This window comes from Coffea arabica, chromosome 1c (genome assembly GCF_036785885.1).
Source record: "Coffea arabica cultivar ET-39 chromosome 1c, Coffea Arabica ET-39 HiFi, whole genome shotgun sequence".
Lineage (NCBI taxonomy): Eukaryota > Viridiplantae > Streptophyta > Magnoliopsida > Gentianales > Rubiaceae > Coffea > Coffea arabica.
In genome coordinates, this window is record NC_092310.1 from 12472786 (window position 1) to 12498033 (window position 25248).

Below are 25248 nucleotides of genomic sequence, written 5' to 3' on the forward strand. Positions count from 1 at the left end.
CCTTCTTTGACCCAAGGCCAATTCGGCCTCTAACATGCAGTTACCAAACCGGACAGAATGGAAGCTAGAATTTCCAGAAATCTGAAATTTGTAGTTTCTAGTGCAACTTTCCCCAATTTCTCACTTCTCACACTACCAAAACATCTTATACAACATTAATTGTAACATACAAGCAGCATACAACAAGTTGGGCAGAATTTCCCAAACCCTAGTTCATCATATAAAGAGGGGAAAAACTTCCAAACATGCTAGCACCCATGATTCCACTACTACTCAAGTTACTAGACTTAATTTAACCAAGATTGAAAGAAAAATTTAGAGAGATATCATCTTCCTTACCTTAATATGAGTTCTCCAAGTGTAGCCCAAGCCTTCTCTTTCCAAAATTTCACCACCAAACACTAGCTAATCACTCAAGGAGAAGTTTAATCGGTTTAGTTCTTTTGATTTCTCACTTTGTAGCTTGAATCAAGAAGAAATGAAGAAAGTTCACTCTTGTTCTTCTCCTCTCTCTCTCTCACCTCCCTTGGCAGAAATATGAAGAGGTATGAAGCTAAGTTGTCTTATATTAAAGCCAAAAGGATTAGAACTAATGGTGTCCACAAATTGCCCAACACTTGGCCTAATCTTGGCCACTAATTTTTCTCTTTCTTTCCCTTGCTTATGAGCCACAAATTTCGGTCAAGCTTGCTGCCAAGAGAGAAGATATTTTGCTCAAGTTCAATAAATTTGTTTGGTAAGCAAAAATGGTGGTCAAGTGGTGCGTTCAAACGGTAGTGCGCGGGACCCGCCGGTTCGCGCCGTTTTTCTTAAAAACTCACGTACTAGGGTTTTTACTTCCCATTCACTAACCTTATATCATTGCTACCAATCACATATTATTTCTCATTTAAAAGTCACTTTTAATCCTCAAATTTAATCCTTACTCTGTACCGAAAATTCATCCGGCGAAAAATCGCGAAAACCCTAATTTTGCTCCAAACTTGAAACCGAAGCGTAAAACCCTATTTTCTAGGTTTATCTACACTTAATGTGAAATATTTGGGTAGTGGCCTTTGGTAAATACTAATTTTCAAATAAAAGAGTATTTTTGAGGAAAATACAAGGAATTTGCGAGTCCTCACACTTGACAAATTAGTAAAGTAACTAATTAATTAATATCTCTTTAAATTAATAGAATTTGTATGGTCCTAAGATTATTAACTTATGGAGGTTTCACGTATTGTTTGATTACTTATTAATTAGTTTATCAATTCAATTATATTAATGAATTACTTTGCTATCCTTTTTCTAATTCATTTAATGAATTAGTTTACATTTTTTACTACTATTTTTTTATTGAATATAATTTCAATAACATTTAAACAATAATTGTATTTCTTATACACAACTCCAATTTAAATTAGATACTAGTTTTAATTACATAACTTCTATTTAAATTCGATAACACTTTTACTTTAAAATGTGCGTGTAAACCTATTAATATTTTAAAAAAATGGGCAGTTGCAATGATTGAAAAAAAAAAGCATAGATTGGTTATCGTGCATAAGTCGGGAACTTTGCAAGACGTGATGAGTCCATAAAAAGAAAACCCTTTCCACTTTCTTTATTTTTCCAACTTTTTTAGGGCAATATTCAGAGATATTAGCGTGTAAATTGCAATTGTTAATTCCTGAGGGCTAATTCAATCTACTTAACATTCCAGCAAAATCAAAAAGCAATAAAGAAAAGAAAAGAAAAGAAAATGAAAATAGTTCCCGCGCAAGAAAAGGGGGAAAAACAAGTTATTGGCGCGAATAGACAAACATCAACTTATAGTAATAATTCGAGATCCAAGCGGATCATCTGAAGAAAGAAATCAATGGAGAAATACTTAGTACCTGCAGCTCCGCCTTCTCAAACTGCTAAGAAATCCATCACCAAAAGGTACTAGCATTTTTCCTTTGTATTTCTGAAGAAATAAATTACTTCCTTCAGTTGTAGTCAAAATTCGTGAATTTGTAGACCTAGATGGAAGAGAAGTCTGGTGGAGTTGATGGGAAAATTTGATTCAAAGTATCGTCACAATATTTTTAGCTTAGCCATGCAATCCTATTCTCAGGTGACAGCGAATTATTGTAATTATCATTATTTTTTAAAACTAATTAGGTTTCTAGAGTTTTCACTGACTTTTTCTTTTTTATTATTATTTGAAATTTGTGCAAAGATTGGAGCGTTTCCTCATGAGTATCATATTGATGGTTCGCCATGCCAAACTCATGTACGGTAATTTTGAATAATTTTTTTTTGGTTAGTTTGCTTTCTGAAACAATTTTGTTTAGTTTTTTTTTTAAAATACTTGGGAAATGACAGTTTTTTTTCTTAAATAAAGGTGGAGTGGTTTGCTGGTGGTTCCAATAATCCGAGATCGGTGACGATGTTCGTTATCTCTTTACTTTGCAACTGTGTGAATTGAATTACTTTTTTTTTTTAATTTCTAGATTTGGTGTTTCATTATCTTTGTGCTAAGTATTGAATGTTTGGGGATGATGAATCTACCCAAAAAGAAAAAGCATTAACTAAGATTTGTTTGTTTTTGTTTGTTGTTATATTACTCGAAGACAATTGCTCAAGGGACAATCATAGTTCTTTGTTTTTCTTTGTAATTTAAGAAACAAAAGTGCATTTGGCATTAGGAATTGCAATTTGTATTGGCTTAAAGTTTTTATGTGGAATGTCTATTGATGTTTCCTTAATCTGTGGTTAGGCAGGGTGTATCAGCAGTGGAATTTGATAGCAAGGTGAATTTCACTTCATTTTCTTGTCTGAAACCAACTTTTTTTTTAGTTTAACTGATTCATTATCATGTGAAATTGATTGCCATTTTTCTTGTTCAATCACAAGTTTACTGGAATGGACTCCCTCCTTGATAGGAAGAGTTTAAAAGGAAATTAGGCTTCTGGTTTTGTGCTCTTTACAATTGTAAGAAGCAGGAGAACTAGTTCACATATCATATCAGTTTTTAGTGATGAATGGTCTGGCCTTGTAAATATGCAAATAAAAGGACAGGAACATAGATGTCAGATTCATTTTCCATGTTTAACTGTTCAGTTCTACTGAAGTGTGTTTGCGCATATAAATTTGATTAGGTGAAAGTGACTTCGACTCATACTAATTAGTAGTATGAAGATGTATCATTGCGTTGGGCATTGTCTTATATGTTCTCTTGGAGCACGCAGATCATTCCTACATGCATGGAACATGATGAATTTAAGCTGTACATGTATACATTCTGTAATAGGGAAGATATTTTGTGAATAGTGCTTTTTTTCTAACTAGTGATTGACGTACACTCCATGAGAGTGTGACCAATAATAAATTCTGAACTGTACCAATCCATCCAGAATCCTGAGCTGAAAAGCCAAAGTGATGGCATTAAAATGTATCAACAATAGTAAAATTTGGATGAATAAAAAACTTAACAAAACAAAATCCCAGAGAAATGAAACAAAACATTGAATGACACGATCAACCAGATTAACAGGTAAATAAATCTTTTAAGAAAATGATGAAGAACAACGTACTCTAAGTGCTCATGATGGGACTTCACAATCAGCTGTGGGATAATTACATAAAGCATGAAAATCTATGGCAAAAGTCAGAAGTAGGTTCATATGGAAAAAGATTCTGATGGAGGACATGGAAAAGTAGTTTGTATTTGGTGTGATGTTAGTGGTTGAGTTTAAGTAATAGAAGTGGTGTGTTTCAGTAGTGTGATATTAGAAGTTGATTTCAAGTGATACACATGGTTATTCGTGAGGAGTTAACTAGAAGGGTAAAAAAGGGATTATAAGAACTGACACAGAATGTTTACACCAAACCACTCCTCCCACTTTGTGTGTGCATATATGGTAGAGATTATCAAGAAAGATGTCATATCATCTGCACAAGAATGGGAAGAAGATTAGAGTGTTACATGTCACTAAGATTTTTAAATATGGAGTGAGTGTCCTACATGTGTCATTCAGTCAGTATCCAGTACAAAACTGTAGAAACATATGCCATCTGTTACAACTGAAAGAGAACAGGTGAGTGGTGTGAACACATTCATTGTTTAAGGAATTTTACAATCTTTGTTTCATTATTTGGGTGGTATGGCCATCAGCAGATGTAGCAGATTTTAGTTTCCATCCTTAAAATGTGATATTAGGTGTAAGATTCTCCTCTACCTCTCTCGCAAAGGCACAAAGCTGAATATGCATGTATTAGGATCAGGAAGAGGACATTTTTGAGTTGTGCTTGCCAGAATGACATTTGTTTTAGTAAGCAGGGATGGTGTTGTCTGATCTGACAAAGTATTGAGTTTGGCAGTGTTCAGAAGTGTGCTACTTTCTATCATAAAAACTATAGTTGATTAGACAAAGGAAACACATCTTCTGGAGGCATTTCACTATTTTAAAAACTAGTGCTGTGATCCTTTATGTACTTCATCTATTAGTGTTTGAGGTTGCATTCTTTTTTATTTGTCTTTGTGCTCTTTCTTTTGAGATCAATCCAGCTGAATTACAAGGTTATCTTAAGACCTTCCATAGGTATAAGGTTTTTAATTTGTTGAGCAATTACGTTTTTAGACTTCTGTTTGTTTTTCTTGTTTTAAGTCATCAAACACTATGTGAAAGCCATTTATTCTGATCATAATTCCAAATAATACAGGTTTAGATAGGGTGGAAATTCTAAAAATCAGTTCTGACGCCGATGAGAATCTAGTTGCTTCAGATATTTTACTTCATTTTAACTAGTCATATTTGACAGTTGATGCATTTCTTGACAGGGGATTTACCTGGCCTCAGTCACAAAGTCAGGTTGTTTAACTGTTCATGATTTTGAGGAGCTCTATTGCCAGGGTAATATATCGTTAATCTTCTGGAATTCTTTATGGAGCAGATATTTTTATGTGAATTTTCTCAATAGAATGCGTACTATCTGTTGCACAAAATCTCGAAGATGCTAAGTATTTTATGTCTCTGATTCTGGTGGATATATGGATTTATAACATATTTTTCTATTGAAAGTACTGTGAATTTGGTTTACCCATATTGTTATTAGTTTCATTTGGTTACCCAGTTACTTGATAGTGCATTTTTATTTGGCTTTATCAACCCTTGCTCCTAGTTCAGAATGAAAATTTGGTGGTATTTTCTTTTTGTTTACTTTTTGGTATTTTCTTTTTGTTCCTAGTTCAGAACGAGAATTTGGTGGTATTTTCTTTTTGTTTACTTTTCTCAAATTCCTTCACATTTCAAGTTTTGTCTCAAAATTGCCTTCTTCTCCTTTCCCCAGTAAGCCTGAAGAATTTTATAGTAAAAGAAGATGAGACAAAGCAAGTTCTGCACATTTCTGCACATCAGCCGCTGGATGTTGTTAGATGGAACCTTGCAAATGAAGATGAGGTTTGAATGCCCTTCCACTTCCAACTTTATGCATTTCAAAACATGTTATATCTGTAAGTTGTTTATTAGCTTTGTAACTAAAAGACTGTATTGCATAGTTTTCATGGCCATGCTTGATGAAGGGAAAAGAAGTGAGTGCTTATCGGTTGAAGATAATTAGAGGTCATATCACATACCCTTTAGATATGAACTGAAAAATTAAGAGATGGAGCATAAGTATTCTCTTGCTACATCCTTTTTAAAATGATTCTAGCTGACTGTGCTTCAAGAGCAATAAATAATTTCACATGAAGCTCATAATGCAATATTTTTGGTTCTTTAATAATTTCACAAGAGTGACTTTTGCATTCTTCTCCCTTAATTAAGACTGGAGGATGTAATTGCTTTCTGTTTTACACAAAAACACTTGTTACAGTATGTCTGCTTATTATGAACACTGCCCTTGCTGTCTTTATGGAAAGTATATCAGTAATTATTATTGCCACTTTCATTATTATTACTCTTATGTTAATTTAAGCACTAATTATTAACTGTCCCAGGATTTTGATATTGGGGCAAGGTCTGATATTGGTAGATATACTAAATCCAAGTCAAAGTCTATTTTTTTAAATTCTTTCTGGTATGCAGAAGTAAAAGTCATTCTTAATACTCAAATAAATGATTTTAGTTAATAGTTCAAGGGAAACAAACCAAATAGATAGAAAAGCATAAAGCAGCAAATTGCTTTCTACCATCAAATCAGCAATAATGCCGATTGTCACCCCATGAGAAAAACTCTTGTATATGCAGCACATGGCAGTAGAGACGCGAAAAAGTTTTCTTGTCTTAAAGTATCACTTTTCACTTTCTATTTGATAATAGTAATAAATCCTTGTATTTTTCAGAACTCTTTTTGGTTTACTAAAAAGAGGATATGTAGAATGTACACTAGCTACTAAAATTTCCAACTTGCTTGTTCTCTTCCATTCTTGCAATGGGGAGTGGAAGAAACAGCCTTGTAATTTCTGATTAGCTCATCCATTTCTCCAATTTGCATATTCAGTGAGTGTTTCTTATCTTAGGAAGGCAGTCGAGGACTTAGTACTTCAATGATTTGGTTCTGCCTGATGATCCCAAGGCATGTCTTAATTACGTTTTGGTTATTCAAATTGGTTGTGGACATCTAATGTCCGAGTTATAACAACATATTTTACTATATTGTGCTTTTCTACTGACTCATTAACCTTTTCATATCTTGTTGATTGGAAAGAAGGAATACCAGTTGAATTTTGTGACTTTAAGATTTAACAAATCATGTAGCTTAATGTTCTGCCGTAGAGTGCTACTCTTCCTAAAGGTCTCTCAATCTATTCATTTCATTTATTAGTGCTATCTGCCCACATCCTTAATCATATGTGCAAGAAAAATTTGAAATATTGGTGAGGTAAACCATGGAATTGAAGCATACATTTCTGGTTTTTCTTTCCTTTGTTGATTTCTTTAATATTGATAAATATTAGTTAGTTTTTTGGCTGCTTGGGAAATTCTGTAGTTGGCCAACAACATTCATATGCATGGCTTAAGAATTTTAAGTTTTACTCCGTTGCAAGTTGTAACATTAGGAATCTAAAATCCTTTTTCCTTTAAGTTCAGTCATGGTATTTCTTACTGGATAATGGTTCTGCTTGTTTCTTTATTGCTCTATTAATTTTCAATTTCTTTTTGTCAGTGGTTATATTCTGGGTTCAGAGTCAATGAAATGGTCTGTTCCTTTCTTGTTTAGGTTGCCTTGACATCTAGAAAAAGTGGAGAACTTCATATCTATGATATTGGATATATCTCCTCTGAACCTGTTGAAGTAAGTATTCCTTTCTGCATGTTGTTTAAATGCAACTTTTATGAAATATCAATCTTGAAGCACATATGAGTATTAGTATCAGGGAAAACTTTGTAATTGGAGTGTTAAGTAGTTTCATCATGCCAAAAGAACCCTGGCAGAGGTTTATACAAGTTCCAAAATAAATTTTCAAGTTGAAATGGGTGCTTATAGCATATGACAGTTTTCAATGGAATTTCTAAACTTCGTATGATTCCTTTCGACAGGATTTCCTTGTAACAGAGTGCTGTCCAGACAATTACTTTCACTTCCTGATGGTGACTTGATTGTTGTGTTCTGAATTGTATGGTCTGTCGTTGGTAAACATATGTCAGAAAACAGAATATGAGCACTATTTTTCCTTCATCATAAGGAGAAGAAATTTGTAGTGGAAGTTCATTCTTGTGAAAGTGAAATTGCATGGTGTAGTGTCTCATTCCTCTGAATGTACCATATTATTCTCTTTGGATGCGCTTTCCTCTATGTTCCTGCTTTCTCTTTGATGTTTTTCTTAATAATGTTCCTATTTTATCTAATTTTTCCAACCTTGAATCTAAATTCGTTCTGATTTTAGGTGCATGTTTAAGTGCGCCAACCTTTATCAATGTTCAAATGTGTACTAAAATCAAGTTAAATTGCAAAAGTTTGTACTCGCAAAACTCTAGAGGTATAAAGTTCTGGAACATTTTCTTAACTGCAGTTCATCTTCTTGGACCTTTAAGTTTTGTTTTCTTTAAAGATAAGACAAAGGTTTAGGCTATTATTTCTTGCCAGCTTACTTTTTTTGCATTTTATTTGTTATAATTGTCCTAAAGTAGAAGAATTCTATCTAACATTTTCCTTTTTGATACATGCATGTTGATGTGCCTACTCTGATTACTCTCTGGCTGGAATCTTATTTTATGATTTCTTTCTGCCACCCAAAGGAACCTTCTTCTTTCTAGCTTCATGCATGTATTACTGTTGGTGATTAAATTCTGCTGATGTTTTGTCTCATCAGGGTTTAAAATAGTAAGGCTAATTTATATGCAGCAGTGATTTACACATACACATTCTTTGATTATTAGGAGATGTTGCAACTATTTGTATGATAAATATTCAGATTACAATTTGGCTTTTGTGTTTCCAATTTTGCTCCATTATGTGGAATTTTGGAAATTACCAGGGACGAAATAGATGTTCCTTTCACTATTACTCAATAATATCATGTTACAACTACCATTTCAAATTCTATCAATCTTGGGCCATCTTTTGATTTTTCATCAAGATTAAGATTTTAAGCTTTCAAATTGTCCATTCTGAATCTGTTTCTTTCTATCACTCATGCAGGTATTGAAAAAGAGGCCTACAATTGGTGTTCATGGTTGTGTTGTACAGAAGGGTTTATCTGATGTAGCTTTTTCTTCAAATGATAAGTCAAGGTTGGTCAAAAGTGGAAACATTATTATTTTTGCCGTTGAGATTGACAGTTCTAGTTTGAAAGTGGATGTAATTTCTAAAACTATGAGTTATAGAAGGCCATCAGCTGTAAGGTAAAAGATTTTATTTCTGTCATTTTTCCTTAAGTGTGACAGAAGTGTAGGGTTTTTGATGTATATATGCCTGATTTTTCGCAGAAACTACTGTAACCATTCTAGTTAGGCAACTCTTTCCTCTCTGGATACTTTACATATGAATCAAGTAGGAAAATTCGAAGTTTCAGTGTGTTGGTTGACCTTTAATTGGAATTAAAACAGATGAGACAATTTTGAAACACCACAGGTCCTCTGGGAAAAAAATATATATAATGTCATGCTAGAATGTTGAGTTGCAGTTTGAAACAACTGAAGAGGGGAAAAAAGGCTCTTGTTGTTTAAATAATTGATGCTTGCATAAAAGACTCAAATCTTGTGGACCGAATATACAAGTATTTGTCAGAAGTCTGGATAGCTTATAGATGTGAAGCTTATAAAAGGTTGCACAATATGGAAATTGCAAGTATTAGGAATGAAGTGTTGCAGAAGCCATTAAAAAAAATGGTTCTCTGAGATGAAAAAGCATGTTGGTTGCTACATTTGCAGTAGCTACTCTTTCAGCAGTCCATGCTTTGAAGTTTGATATCAATCCATAAGACTTAAGAAGTGAGGTTAGATATTGTGCTTTATGAAATTAGCATTTACTTATCATAGATTACAAAATTAAAGTGTCAAACATTGTGATACTTGTATTACAACTTGCAATTTAACATATATTTCAAATATGTGATTGGTATTACATGTAATAAAATTCATCAAATTTACAAATTCAAACTTGAACTCAAGGTTAGCTTGTTACTCCTTGTGAGTTGAGCAAGCTTGATCTTGAACCTCCAGTTTCTCCATGACCCAAGCTTCAACAGAATTGGATTTTTTAAGTGGTACTTGAGCTGAACTCAGAATTTTGACTAGCTGATGAGTAAGCCAAGGTTGACACGTGCAACACTTGGCTTGATTCATCTCATCTTTAGCCATGATGGTTTTCATAGGACCTTTTTCTATGGAGAATTTCTGTGTTTGAGAAACTATGCTTGATTTGTTGCAAAGATTCACTACTCATACTTCTGCAGAAATAATGTAATAACATTGCAAGGAATTTCTGCTCTTAAAATCTTCTTACTGTCAGACTTTGAGTTTATGCATATGCTTTAGTGGACTTGGGTACTAGGTGGCGGGGAGGAGGTCGGGTTGAGATAATCTCCTTGAATTACATGTTTCTTCCATATTCAATTCTGCTGTATGTTTTTCTTCTTTGCTTGATGTTCAGACTATTTACATAATAAGCTGTCAGTACATTTACCTTTGCAATGTTGGTTGCATTGACCTTTGTCTGATTGGGAAAAACCTTCATATGCCATTTTTAAGTATTCACTACCATTTCTTCATGAAGCCTTAACTTTATTCACTTTTTTCATTTGATGCTTCCCTGAACAGGGTACTTGCTTCTGATATGCTTGGCATGGTTAATATTTGGGATAGAAGAATGAGTAATCTTCCGTGTCTTGATCTGACAACGAATTCTACCAGTGCAATTAACAGTATCAAGTTTAACATTGATAATCAGGTCATTTCTTGATCTTATTAACTAAGTTGTATGAAGGATTAATAATCATATGTTTTTAACTGAGGCTTTCATAAAGAATGATATGCTTTATGATTGATCATATTATATTGAACCAGCAGGTTATTTTTGGGGCTAGCAAACATGGCGTTATCTATATGTGGGATCTACGTGGAGGAAGCTCATCAGCTGCTTTCCAAAATAACAAAATGGTTCTACTCTTACAACTTATGGTTTCTTTTTTAATCTTTTTCTTTTAGTGCTTACATGCTTACATGTTCAGCACATGGTACAGTAGGTAACTGTGTTAAGCTTTCTGAATAGTATTTTCCTGCAAAGAGTCAACAGCTTTATGTTCTTTTCTGTTCTCTAGACTCTACAAAGATCTTGATGTATCTTGGGTACAGTTTCCCTCATTGATCACAGCAATTTTACACTTCTTATAAAAATCAAAGTCCTAAATTGCACCTTATGCACTGATATACTTTTACTTTTGTAATTCAACTATCAATATAACGAGTGATGACTTTTTCTAATTGGTTACACACATCACACTTGCACATTTATGAGGACGATAAATTGTTACTTAATTCTTAATTGTTGCCATTGTCTTTCAGATCATTGTGCAAAGAGAACGGCCATCTGCATTCATAATAGCCAGTATTATTATATAATTTCTCTAATGGATCATTTTCCTGATAGCAGGCATATTATTCTCCTATAACATCTGTGAAGCTAGCCTCTGAATTTGAGAAAATTGGATCTTTGAAGGTATGCATTCATCACATTTACACGCTCATGCTTTTTCCCTGAAGCAATTGTGCATGCATGGTGCTTCTAACCTGGTACATTGTGCAGAAAGAATTTGACTTTGGTCTGATTAGATGTAAGAATTGATTATGAAAGACAGACTGCCACGGTGTTTGAAGAATCCACATAATAGTATTTTTCATGAATCTTAACTTTCACCAAGGGGACATGTTGCTATATTTACTAAAAGTGTGAATGGTTGATTCCAGGGTGGATTAGAATTTGATGACAATGTTAATGGAATGGAGGAGCTTTTTCTAACTCGGAAAAGTCTTTGACTTTCTCTGTTGAGTTCATGGTGATCAAATGTGAGTCTGTCCTTCAAATTGGTAGAAACAATAGTTGTTATTAAGTTGACTTTCTTCATGACATCGTAGTGAAGGAAAATAAGAGTAGTTTCAGAAAGGTCTTTGATGAACCATCAATCAGTGTGGCTGAACAATGTAAACATAAGATCTCCAGCTGACAAATAATAGCCTTATTCACTGAAATAAGAAAACCATAGGTGATGAAACAAAGACACCAGAAACAGGAATTGAGATGAAAGTCTAAATATGATGTTCTTCCATCGAGGGTAAATGGATGCAAATATATTCTCTCCATCACACAAATGCAAAATTTTTTGGCATTGTTCCTGTAATCTTTTATGGCTATGAAGCAGTAATTTACGGATGAATATTGAAGAGCACTAAAAGTTGCCATTTAAGGAAATTCCCTAATTTGGGTTATGATGTTTGAAAAATAACAGGTTAGATGAGGACTTATGGTGCAAGGACTCGAATCATCCAGTGCTAGTAAATTGAAGTTGTGGCTGCAGCTATAACCTATAAATGTATAAAACTAAAAGTGTACTAGCAGCAACTTGAGACTAAACTGTCCAAGAAATTTTAGTTCCTATTTCAATATATATTGCTGTATTTCTTTCAAAAGCAGGATGTGTTATTTTGCTGTGGTGAAACTTTGCACCCAGTGGTAGATGCTATTACACATACAGCCTCACTTGCTTCGATGGATTTGTTTAATCATAGAGATCTATAACTTGAATTATTAGGGTGAACGTAACAACTAAGAGGATGTATGTATGTTAAATGACCACATCATGTAAAAGCTTAAGTTGGAAAGCAGTGTGATATATTCTTCTATAGCTAGCAGCATTGAGTGCTGGAGCGGAGAGATCTGGAGATCTTTGCTTAATCTTATACCATGGTGAGATCCACCTCTTTAAAGGCTTAGGTTGATTGAGAGGAGTACAATGTTCTTTATGCTTTTGTATACATCGTCACACAGGCCACCAAAGATGACCAGCAACTTATGCATAAATTGTTTCTTCCTCCAACAAGTGGAACTCAAACTACCATTTAAGTTGTCCTTTATTTAAATGATCCACAGTTGAAGAGAACAGTGCCATCTGATGCAGTCAGTATTCCTTGATTCGGGTTTTGTCTGGTTAATGACATTGTTTCATCTTTCTCTTAACTTTCATTTACCATCTTCTCCTTTTAGTCATGTTCCTGTTCTAGTTTTTCTTTCTTCAGCTCATGGAAGAAATGGTTCAATTACCTTCGAGTATTTGGTTCCTTTCTTTATGCCAATTGATCATTTCTCAGTCTGCCTAGTTTGCTTAAGTACTTGGTTCCTTCATGGATTTTTTTTTGGCTAATGACTTAACTTTATTTCATAAATATCGTGCATACTAGAGGGCGAACCAGTTTGCCATTTAGCAGAAAGAATGAAATGTAGCAGTTTCTTTATTATGTGTTACTGATTTACAAGGTTATGGGCACATTCTGAAATGTTTCAAGAAGAAATATTTGATGTCATTGATGAATATGGAGATTGTTGGTCATGCTATTTGGATTAAATTAGCCGGCCTGAGTATTTTCTTGCTTGAAAATTAGATTCCTGCTCTTCTCAATGCAGGCTCAATCAAATATTGTTCCGAAGGAGATACTTTCAGTTGACCTCAATCCATCTTGCCCATATCAATTAGCATTTCATCTTGATGATGGCTGGTAGGTTGGACACTAACTGGATGTGCTTTTCTTTGCCCCTTCCATCTTCACTAAGTGCAAGACAAATTTTGCATGTTAAATCTTGGGAAATGATTCTTTTGTTTTCTACTATAGTTTTAGATTTTCTTTTCTCGATTGGCATTTCATTGTTCTTGTTGTTATGTCATGGTATAACTGCTCTAACGCTACTAGTTGCAGAAAAAGTGGTCATGTTGCCAAAATTTGCCAAAAATGAAAATATTCTGGTCAGTGCACATTCTAAACCTAAGTTCTTTGTTGGTTAATCCAAGCTGAATCTTCCTATTGGGTAATTCTCACCTCCTTTAGAAAGATCATAAACTTTTTGCTAGGAATTTGGTACAGTCTTGTACTTGATTTAACTCTATTATAGCTCTACTGGAGGAGGTCTTCATATATGGCAATGTGATTTTCCCATGGTATTCTCATGGAGAAAGCAGTATTAGAATGCTGTAGTTAGCATTCAGGAATATAAACAGAGAAAAACATAAGAAGCAAGTAGAAAGTTCAGAAAAAGCTAGGTAGACCTATAAATAAGAAAGTGACGATTTGTTTGATTGATTACTGAGGAGTTGTGGAGTGGATCATTAATGATCATGTGATATAGGTAATGATAAGTGCTCCATCACCTTTAGCTCATCTTTTATCAGCTAACTATCATGCACTCAGAAACAAAATCAGGTTCCCCAATAGAAAATGAATTGACTCTTTTTTATCTGGAATATAGTCATTGCTAGTGGCACTCCATACTTTACCACAGTAAGTTCCATGGATCTTTTTTTCTGATTGCATTTGTAAGGTGATTAGCACTTCTGTACCAGGTCATATATTCAATAAATAACAAAAATTGGCTCTACGCAGCAAAGTAGGTCATGCAATAGAATGTAGATATTAAATTTGTTGTTTTTCCTATTGCATTCACATCAATGTTCTAATTCATGATAAAGACATGCTTTTGTTTCTTGTTATTGCAATTTTTTTGAACTTAGCTGCTTCTTTGTTTGACTGATCCTGTGGAAATATTCTTTGGGCCTTAGAAACGGAAGCATTTCCAGCTTCTTTATTCCTTTTTTGTTTTCAAAGCCAGATTTTCAGCTGAATTTGAGGATCAGGCAATGGTTCTGCAGTCGTTAAACTTAATTCATGTTTGTTTCTTTGCTCTTTGTTTTAAAATACTTTAATGGAAGTCTGATGTAATTTCATTTTAAATGTAAAACTTTTGTCACTCAAGCTGTAACCTTTAGAAACTTAAACTAATTTTCAGCTATAATAATTCAACCTAGCATGAAGCCTTTTTTTATTTATTTTTTAATCTACCGGGACTTATTGTATTTGTCCAGCTGATTAATATGCGAATGTCATGGATATTTCTGGGAAGAAATTTTTATGCTATTGATGTCTTTGCAGTCTATTATATAGGAATTGGGGAAGCTAGTTATATAATTGCAATTATGTATGTTAAAACTGTCATGCAAGAATCTTCAAAGGGTAGGAACTGCAACGTCAAAGCAAAAGATAAGACATTTGTGATAGAAAATAAAAACTATGCTTTGGATTATGAGTGATTCTGGCTGAATATAATTGTTCATGATATCAAATAGCAGTGTTTGCATCCTTTTTAGAGCTCCACCAGCGCACACAAGTAACAGCACAGTGTTTGTGTTCTTTTTTGCATCTTTTCTGTCTTTCAATTTCTAATATAGATGTCTCTAGCTGCCAACTTGCTTGCTTATGTTTTTTTTATTTTCCCCACAGGTCAGGTGTTTTTGATGTCCATAATTTGCAAGTGACACATATTCATTGCCCTCCCCCAGCCTGGTTGTGAGTATTAGAAGCAATTTTTAACTAAAATGCCTCGAGAAGAATGCAACACTGGATTCTTTTTTCTTTTTTTTTCTGTTTGAATTTTTTTCCGCTTTTTACTTGTCTGCTTCTTGATGTGTTGGATTAGGGATGACTTCAATGACTTGGCCAATTTGTCATACATTAGAAAGCCATCCTGGTTACCTTTGTCCTCGGTGAGTTAAATAGTCTGCACCAACTCTACTTCATTGCCTATTTGACAATAATTGTTTTTAATCTTCAATCATATTGTTGCTACAGTACCCATAATACATGTGGTGCTTTTTATGCTTGATATTATTGTGCTAATAAAATACTCTACTGAAACCAAGATTTTTTTTTAAAACCTGGTTGGATTATAAGATGGCTGCATGGCTTGCTTATTGTCCATTGCACCAGCCATTCGTAGATGTGATTTCTTCGATTCTGGGATGCAGAATGTATAATTAAGGAAAAGTCATTCAAAACATTCCTCATATTTTACAAGATGACCTTTTTCGTCCCTCGCTTTTAAAAGTGTAATTTTATGTCGTTTACAAATTCACATTGATTAAATTTGGTCCCTACCTAGGTTTTTGACTCGTTTTTGGCCAAAATCCACCACGTGACTTGCATGTGATCATGTTTTAAGGGCAAAATTGTCAAATCAAATTTTTATATAATCTAATTCATAGTTCCTCACATTTCACAAAATGAATTTTTTCGTCCCTAAAATTTTTACAAAATGAATTGTTTCGTTCCTCACATTTCAAAAAATGAATTTTTTCATCTCTCACATTTTTCAAAATGAATTTTTTCATCTCTCATTGATCATGTGTATGAATAGATTTTTTTCTATAAACCCACGTATATGTCTATTTGATTTTATCTAAACAGTACGAATAACATGTAATTTTTCTCTATTGGATTTCATCTAAACATGCTAATCGTAGTTATACACATGCTATTCAATAGATATATATAGAGGTTTAAAACTAATAATTTTGTTTGAGACCCAATTATATATTTATATGATTTCACCATTTAAACCTATTCAATATTTGTGACATTTCTGCTTTGGTAATAATTTATTTATTGAATTGTATAATAATGTCATCTAATTAATGGGTCCTAAGTCGAATTCTATAATTGTGCTAACAAATTTCAGTTTAAATATGAAATTTTTACTCGATACTTTTAAGACCAACAGTTGAATCACTTGCCTTGTGATTGTCTTAATCTTAAAATTTGAAAGTGCCAATCACTTATTTCTTTTTGTCATACTTTTCTTTTGTTTATTTTTTCTGTTCAAATTTAATTCGATATAAACACTCGATAATAGTTAGGATTAAATGTCTTCTTTATTTTCAAATTTCGAGTAAAAGAAAATGAATATAAGTGAAAAACTAACAATTTTTTAAACTCATGTATATATCTATTTGAATTCACCTGAACAGTACGAATAGAGATATATACTATTCGTACTGCTCAGGTGAAATCAAATAGATATATACATGGATTTAAAAAAAAATTTATTCACACACATGATCAATAAAAGATGAAAAAATTCATTTTGAAAAATGTGAAAGATGAAAAAATTCATTTTGTGAAATGCAAGGGACAAAAAAATTTATTTTATGAAATGTGAGGGATTATGAATCGAATTATATAAAATTTGATTTGACAATTTTACCTTTAAAATATGATCACGTGCAAGGCACGTGATGAAGTTCGATCAAAAACTAGTCGGAAACCTAAGTAGGGATCAAATTTGACCAATGTGAATTTGTAAGAGACGTAAAATTACATTTTTAAAAGTGAGGGACGAAAAAAGTTGTTTTGCAAAATGTGAGGGACGTTTTGAACGATTTTCCCTATAATTAATTTTCCCTTGTTAACATCATAATTAAAATAAACCAAGCTCTTTGACCAATCTTAAGCGAGCCTGCTGTTTGTTTTCTTTTATGTGAGATGAATTGCTACTTTCATCTCTTGAAACTTAAGTCGTAATAAGCAGATGATCTTATGCCATCATTCTCATGTTTCCACTCCAATTAGTATAGAAGAACCAAAGAATGACTTTATCCCTTAAATGACTTTGTTGCAGATATATGCAGTGGGATCATCTTCCAGAACAGGACTTCATCTTTTAGATTTCTATCCACGCTGCACATCCCCCTGTCATGTGGACAAGTAAGATACTCCTATAAGTTGCTTTTTATTTGCTTTTTCATTTTTTCTATCAAGAACTTTTTGCAGTTCATACCCCTGCAGATAATCTAGTTTGCTAGACTTTTGCAAGTTTGTAGAAGAATGTTGGCTTATATGGTTATTTTAGTTGTAATGCTTTTGTATCTGAAATGTGTGATCATGTTGCCTTGTAAAGGTGTCTAATATTCTGGTCATTCATTGAAATCTCTCTCTCTCCCCCTCCCTCTCTCTCCCTCTCTACTACAGACACACACACACACACACATATATATATATATATATACATGTATAAATACATGTGTGTGTGTGTGTATGTGAGAGAGAGACTTAAAATCAACTCCTTTTGCTTCGACTTGGAACTGGAGTGGGGAGGCGATGGCTAGAATAATTTTGGCAAAGAGGTTGGGCTAAGCTTATTTTGTTTCCCTCAGCGAGGATTCTCAGGACATGGTCGCAAATGGTCAGCATAAGCAAAATACATTTATTCCACTCTCCGAAGCTGTCACAGCATGTACTGCTCATCCGGTTCATGGTGCCATTGTGGCTGGAACAAAGGTTTGTAAATTTAAAAGATTAACTAGTTCACCATGCCGGTTCTATATTTTATTTGCCAATGCTTTCGTGATAAATTTTTTGTTTGCTTTTGAATAGGGTATAATTGACATGAGTTATCTGCCTTCTTTTGGTGGTATTGTTCTGTAATTCAGTAACAAATTTTCTAGTTCACATTTATAATACTATTATTTATCTCCAATAAGTAAATTGAGCAAGTACACAGTTTAATGGAAACCCAATTAGACCCAAGTGAGGGTACTGAAATTGGATTGAGTGGTGCCAACTCATGGAAAGCTAAGGTCTTCCCTTAAGCAAAATGCACTTCATTAGAACACTTTTTTTTTTTTTTTTTTTTAAATTGTAGTAAAAAGTCTGATTTGTTTGTGAATTGTGAGTAGACAAACCTCCAAACAGTTCTGAGTTTTGAAACCTGTGAGGTAGGGTCAACATATTTTTCTGCATTCGCAAAAGTTTAGCTTTTAATCTTTCTCAGTACTGCAGAGCTTCAGTCTTTGGACAGTATCAGTCAACTAAAAACTCATTAAAAAACTTCAAATTATATTCGCTCAAGAAAAAAAAGAAGAAGAATGAAAGTGTATGCCTTTTGAGTAGTTTGTAGAATGCTTAGCTCTATGCCTTTGGTTCTTGTCAGAAATCATCTTTACTGCTGCTTTCCCAAGGATTCATGCAATGCCAAGAGGGAGATGACTCTCCAATCTAATTATTGGGATCCAACAATGGAAGCCTATCATTTACGAGCCTGCTGAAACATCTAACTTAAGACGCTAGAGATTATTGCCTTTGTTGTTGCTGTGGTATGCATTAAAGGGTTAAATAAAATAGACCATTTACATTGCGCTCTTTGAAAGACAGTGGAGAAACAGCAACAGCAAGGCAATCAGCATTTTCAGCTCTTTTTAACTTGCACAGAGCTGATATCATACAGCACACCGAGTGCAGGTTTAAAAAGTTCTATGGCTTATGTTTAAGTATATAGGTTGCAAAGGTATTGTTTGTCTTTAACATTTGATCATATTTGTATGTAAAATAGAAAATGGTAGCTTTTTGTGGCTGCAGTTTGCTTCACTGATTGCCAATCCTTTTTTGGTAATTACTCATTACATCATTTTTAACTTATTAACTATAGTGGTAATGTGCATGCCTTAAATTTATGGTTCTTAGATACAGATCAGAAGAAGAGTGTTTGGAATCTTTTGCCGGTGGAAAGGTTGCAATTGCTGCTTCTCGGTGCAGCAGATTTTGTTTGTTATTTGTGCTTTTTGAACCATCATTTTACATTTGTGGCTCTCTAGTGCTTGAGATAAGGTAATTTTTTTCCTTTTTTGTTTGTTTCATCCCTTCTGACTGAGGTTGATGGAGGGAATCCAAGAGGAAGAGGGAAGCAGTTTGCTTTTCTGCAGCTTGAGTCTTGCTTTCTTATGCAACTTAGGTAAGAGCATCAACCAAGATGGCAATAAGGAGGTGAATCCAATGAGTTTTCCCATCTTTTTTTTTTTTTTTGGAATCCTGAAAGTGTTACTACTACACAAGAGAAATGAAATTTGAACTGCAAATTTTTTTATTATTCCACCACCTTCAGTCTACTGCATCAAGATATCAATTTTACTAGTGAGTCTGATTTTCACTCGTGAAACAAGAAGATTCAAATGAACGATGCATTTATTTACCCTCTTGGAAGACTCAAATTCACATTGAAAGCCTTAAATTTGCTGCTAGTTATAAGACGATGACAAAGTAAAAGGTTCAGGTGTCATAGTGATTTCAAAGTAATGTTGCAAAGAGGATAAATCTCACTCTCAAACCTAATGTATGGGTGAGGGCTTAGGTCTATTATCAAGCCATGATCTTCACCTCTAGTACATTGCAGTTTTTACTGGATATTTTTGTATGCTTATTGACATGTCAATATCTTTTGCTTCTTTCTCTGCAGACCTCTTTCTCATGACCACCTAATAACTAGCTACTTCCTTCACTGATACATGCCGTAAGGATTTTATCTGGTTTCTTTTTGTTTTTATTTTTATCTGATTTTAAGCTATAGAATTAGCTAAAATTAATTGATTTTGGCAAAATCAAGTGATTTCTTTCCTTGATGCGCTTTTCCGAAAAAGTTGTTCATGTAGTCCTCAAATATTACTTCTTTATAGTGAGCCACTCCATCACGTTCCACCAGTTGAGGCAGTGGACCAATTTTCTCCGTCGGTCTTGGAACGGTAAAAATTGGTATGGACACTCTCGATTGTTTGTTTGTGGTACGAACTCTATGCTCAGCACTTTTGTACCTTCCATTGCTTAGGATCTGGGGAACAAAATAAAACGCCTAATAAGTGCTTGTATGATTGCATATGATCATATCAATATTTTTGTTCGATGTACAAGAGGCAGGAAGCATTCGATCTTGCACAATTTGGGGAGGAGGAGGTCTGATGTGGTAATCAACTTCTAAGGGTGTGCAGTGAAATTTTGATAAATTTACCGACGTACATTTGAATTTACCTAGTGTCATTGCTCCTGTTCAGCTTAAAATTGGTGCATGCACTCAATTATTTCCAAATCAAATTTGGTACCTTTATATTGGCTCGAAGATAGGAAGAACACTTGATAGTTGAATAGTTGACCTCATAAATCATCAAAAAGCTTATTATGTTCATATATATATATAAAAAAAAAAAGGTTGTATCCCAACTACCATGCCGCCAACCCCAAGCTTGACGCTTTCATGGGAAGCAAAAGAAGAAAAGATATAGGGCCTGTTTGGAAGGTGAGTTTTTTGGGTGTTAGTATAAAACTTTACTGTAGATCACTGTAGAAGTTGTAGAAAAAACTTTTGTAAAAATTTGGGTGTTTGTAAGATGAAAATTTTTTTCATTTTCATTTTCTTTCTTTCTTTTTCTTTTTTTTTTTCTTTTTTTTTTCTTTTCCTTCCTCCCTTTCTTCCCCTTCTCCCTCCCCCTTCCCTCCCCTGATCCCTCTCCCGGTACCTCCATGGCAGCAACCAACAGGTGAGAATCAAATTTTTTTTTTTTTTTTTGCTTTTTTTCTCCTCTCCTCTCCTTCCCCCACCACCCTTCCCTGCCATCCCTTCCTTCCCCCGCCACCCCTTCCCTTCCCCTTCCCTCCCCAGCCACCCCTGCCACCCTCCCCTCCCCCTCTTTTTTTTTTCTTTCTTTTTTTTTTCTTTTCCTTCCTCCCTTTCTTCCCCTTCTCACTCCCCTGATCCCTCTCCCGGTACCTCCATGGCAGCAACCAACAGGTGAGAATCAAATTTTTTTTTTTTTTTTTGCTTTTTTTCTCCTCTCCTCTCCTTCCCCCACCACCCTTCCCTGCCATCCCTTCCTTCCCCCGCCATCCCTTCCCTTCCCCTTCCCTCCCCAGCCACCCCCGCCACCCTCTCCTCCCCCTCTCCTCCCCTCCCTCGCCACCCTCCCCCTCCTTTAGCTGCGATCTGGTCTTGCGACCAGATCGCAGCCCCCCTCCCTCTCTTCCTTTGCGATCTGGTCACGCGACCAGATCCGTCAAAGGGGGAGGGGGATGGTGGCGGGGGAGGCAGAGGGAAAGAGGGGAGGGGGGAGAGAGACAGAAAAAAAAAAAAGGAAAAGAGCATCAGAGACCAGTTTGGGCAAAGGGAAACGGGGAGGGGGAGGGTGGCGGAGGAGGCAGAGTCGAAGAGAGGAGGGAGGAGGGTGAGAAAAAAAAAAAAAAAAAAAAGAGGACCGCCGGAACTGGTTGCCGGAATAGTGACCGGCGCCGGAAGTGGTGGTGGAGATGGTCGCCGGTGCCGGAGGATGTGGTGGGTTGGGTGGGGGAGGAAAAAGAAGAAAAGTTGAAGGGAAAATTTTTTGTATATTTTTAAAGTGTGTAGGTTAAAAACTTTGATAAGTTTTTTGGGTTCCTGTAGCAAAAGTTGTTAAAAAACTAGTTTTATACAAACTTGGTAAAAAACCAAGCTTCCAAACAGGGCCATAGATTCTTAAAAGTTCCTACAAGCATAGTTATTAAATCTGGTCTCGTCCAAAGGTTGAACTGTTTGGTTTGGTGGTTGGTCATTTGGTTGGGTTGAGCCACTGGATAAGAAATTGATCCAATGAAATTTGGCGAAACTTGTTTGACACACCAGTTCAATCAGGAATTTTTTGGTTGATTCATTTTTTTTTAAAACAATTCTAGGTCTTTGTTTTAACCAAAATGTATATATAGTTTTGACAAGATTTGGACATTGGATCTCTTTTTAAATGTGTATAAGAGTTTACCATTTGCTTAGGTTTTATTTTAATAACTAAATGTTCCTTTAAATAAATTGATGAAATTAGTCCTTTTAACTTTCAAACTAAAAATGTTATCATTATGTTACAATATTTGAGTACTTAGAAATTTTTTTTTAAAATAAATTGATAAAAAAGTATTGCTATATCCTTGAAGATAAGTCAAATAATTTTGTTTTATGTTTGGCTACATAATTTATTTGTAATAAGTACGATAAAATGAAATTAAGTCTTCTATTCATGTTTGTATGGTTATTATATATCCAAAAACACTTTATTATACATTTTGTGTATACTAAAATTACTATTTTGTATTATAAATATTAGTATCTATCAGTTGAACAAATGATTCATTGACTCGATCTTTTTGCGAGTTATTTGTCGAGTCGGATTTAATAACTATGCTTACGAGAAGTAACATATACATTGACTTTTTTCAGAATATGTGTATGGCGCTATGTCTCTTAAAAAAGCAAATTTATCCTGTGCTAATTGGAATAGTAAAAGATGTTAAGAATGGAGCTCTAACCTGTAATGCATCTCCAACATTGATAACTAAAGCACCGGGGCACGGTGGAATCTCCAACCAGTCTTCTTTTTGACCTTCAACAGTATCGTTTTCTACTTTTACATGCAAGCCTCCAATACCATCTTGTAATAACACAGTAAAAGTACCCATATCAGAATGGCGCCCCACACCAACAGTCAGTTCTGGATTTGGGCATGCAGGGTAAAAGTTCATGTTGACCATCTTTAAGCCTAAGAGTGATTCCACTCTTGAATCATCCACTTCCACTCCAAGATATCCGAATAATATTTCCAGTAGCCTTCTCACCATCTTTATTGAGGATTTCATGTAGTCAAGTGCCATTTCCCTGATCAAAAAGTAAAAGAAGAAAATTTGAGAAAACATTAGTGAGTTTATGAATCATCATTCTTAGATATGGTGAGCGAGTTCCACTTGACACCAAAGTATGGCAGGGGTTTTAAAGGTTTGAAATTGTTTAAAACTAGAAGTGAATGATAGTGCTTGTAAAATCTCCTGCATGTTAGTCCATGATGACAAATGGGATGTTTAAAGAAATTCTAATTATGTAGTGAAGTTTCTTACTTGCAATCTTTAGGCCAATGCTCAAGAGCCTCTGAGTCATTAGTGTAAACCATGCTGACATAATCTTTCCATTCCAAAGCCTTTTCTTTATCAGGTGCAAAGCTTGTTCCATACTTCACAAGAGGGCTGGGACTAATTCCCTTCAAAAAAACAGCCTTTGACTCTGGAGGTTGGGCAAAAAACTGATGTGCCGCATCTTTCAGTGAGTCCAAGAGATCCACAGGCACACCATGGTTAACAACTTGGAAGAAGCCAAGAGTTTCAGAAGCTCTAACAATGGCCTCCACCACTTGGTCGTGGTCAGGACCATCCAGCTTTGATAAATCGATAGGCGAAGAATTCTCATAGGACCCTACAACAAGCTTTCCTATTCGCTCAAATGATGGTTGGACGTATCTGTCAGGTACCTTTTGTATTCCTGAATCCACCAGGCCTTTAACCCCATTGCCCTTTTTTACGACAAAATCAAACAATGAGTTGCTAGTATCAAAACTTGGAGCCATGTTTTCTTTGAGAAAAATGTTGAGTGTTTGTTAAATGCTAAGCACCCAAGACAGATCTATCAGTGTTGCAAGTGGCCTCCAATGGGTTCCAATAAATAAGCAGAATGATGGATTGGCTTTTTAAGCACAAAACTACATTCTTCCATGGAAAATCATACTTCAGTTAATCCATCAGTTCCTTAAGTCTGAACAGGTCCAGTCTACCACGCGTAGAAGAAGAAATCATCATCATCAAAGTTGGCAGATTGCCAACATTAGCTATAAATGAATGTTCCTCATTCACATGAACTAAAGTTGTTGAAAATGCACCAAGGTAAATCAGTTTTTTTTTTTTTTTTTTGAAATTTTGAAAGCATGATTAACGAGTTTAGAAAGTCAAAAGATTGTGCTGTTTGGCATTAGTTTTACGGCATGTATCCAATATGATAGTCAAAAGATTATGCACTAAGGGAAGACTAAACACAAGAATTAGAAGTCATCAATTTTTGGATTGACAAAATTAGGAGTCAGGTTTTACCAATGTAGAAAAAGAGGCCGAGTCAATTTGGGGCCACATAAAGATTTTATGAAGATATATCTGTAGCTTTAGGTGGGGAAAATTGTGAAAAGAGCATATGTTTTGCTTGATTATTCCATGAAGAAGGCAAAGTTTTAAATTTTAGGGCATTTGTATAAACAATACTTCACTTGTATACATTTATCAGGATAAATTCTGCAAAATTAATTCAGTATTCGGAATCTATAAATTCTTGTAGCTTCTGATTTCGTTTTTTTTTTTTTTTTTAGCTTTATTACGGTCAAAAGCTGAAAGAAAAAACAGTTGAAAAAATCACAAAAAAGATTTCCTAAAATAAAAAACTAAAAGTATATCCAAAATAACAATTGAGAACAGGTCCAATGGATTCAAGAAATTCTTGCTAATAACCACTCAACTGCATAGAACTCGAAACTAAAAGCCGTCTAGGCAACCTTAGGGAAAAGACCATATATAGTATGAAGAACCATAATTGAATTGAATTGAAATTCTATAGAAGGGTACGTTTGGTTCTACAGAATTAGAATTGAATTAGAATTGAAATTCTATAGAATTGGAATTCTATGAATTGGAATTCCAAGTCATTTCAATTCTTTCGTTTGGGAAATGCATAGAATTGATACGGAATTTATTTGAAATTCCAAATTCTTTGTTTGTATGAGAGAAGAATTCATTAGGAATTAGAATTGTTTCCAACTAATATTTCCTTACATAAAAAATTTCTTTTTTTTACTATATAATAATTTTTTAACATTTAGCTAATTGTTACTAAAGCTTTAAGGAAAAAACCAATTAGTACCTTTAATAATTTATTTTTTCTTGCATTTAACTAATTGTTAATAAAGCTTTAAAAGAAAAAAAATTAGTTCCTTTTTTGCAAAAATAAAAAATTCTTTTTTAAAAAAAAATTAAATTATATTAAATAAAAAATAATTGTATATTCTAACTTAAAAAGTAGTTAATATTTATCGAGTTAAAACCTTGATACGTTTTTAAAGTTAAGAACTTTAAATTTTAGAAAATCAAAAGC

General features: G+C 34.3%; 2 protein-coding genes across 10 annotated transcripts; one reads left to right on the plus strand and one right to left on the minus strand.

Moving 5' to 3' along the window:
• Positions 1-1518: 1518 nt before the first annotated feature.
• On the plus strand, positions 1519-23815 carry LOC113720809 (uncharacterized). 9 transcript variants are annotated; one of them, XR_011818248.1, is made up of 22 exons: positions 1519-1926; positions 2005-2101; positions 2207-2260; positions 2372-2418; positions 2747-2780; positions 4811-4883; positions 5320-5429; positions 7192-7266; positions 8614-8705; positions 10233-10362; positions 10482-10571; positions 11065-11130; positions 13090-13181; positions 14955-15020; positions 15151-15217; positions 17128-17213; positions 17663-17786; positions 18969-19236; positions 19738-19791; positions 19955-20059; positions 20187-20238; positions 23260-23815. XR_011818248.1 is itself a non-coding variant. In XM_072058887.1 (18 exons), exons 1-18 carry the CDS (start codon positions 1862-1864, stop codon positions 19068-19070), a joined length of 1470 nt encoding a protein of 489 aa, XP_071914988.1. In that variant the 5' UTR covers positions 1519-1861; the 3' UTR covers positions 19071-19368. The 9 variants fall into 9 exon arrangements, 2 of the variants coding, with proteins under 2 accessions (XP_071914988.1, XP_027101275.2); XR_011818234.1 differs by having other exon boundaries at positions 19955-20238; XR_011818256.1 differs by lacking the exon at positions 20187-20238 and having other exon boundaries at positions 19955-20030.
• Positions 19449-23683, minus strand: LOC113720811 (scopoletin 8-hydroxylase-like). The gene is made up of 3 exons (XM_027245475.2): positions 23181-23683; positions 22599-22944; positions 19449-20106 (listed from the first exon to the last, which is right to left on the minus strand). Exons 1-3 carry the CDS (start codon positions 23681-23683, stop codon positions 19861-19863), a joined length of 1095 nt encoding a protein of 364 aa, XP_027101276.2. The 3' UTR covers positions 19449-19860.
• Positions 23816-25248: the final 1433 nt, after the last annotated feature.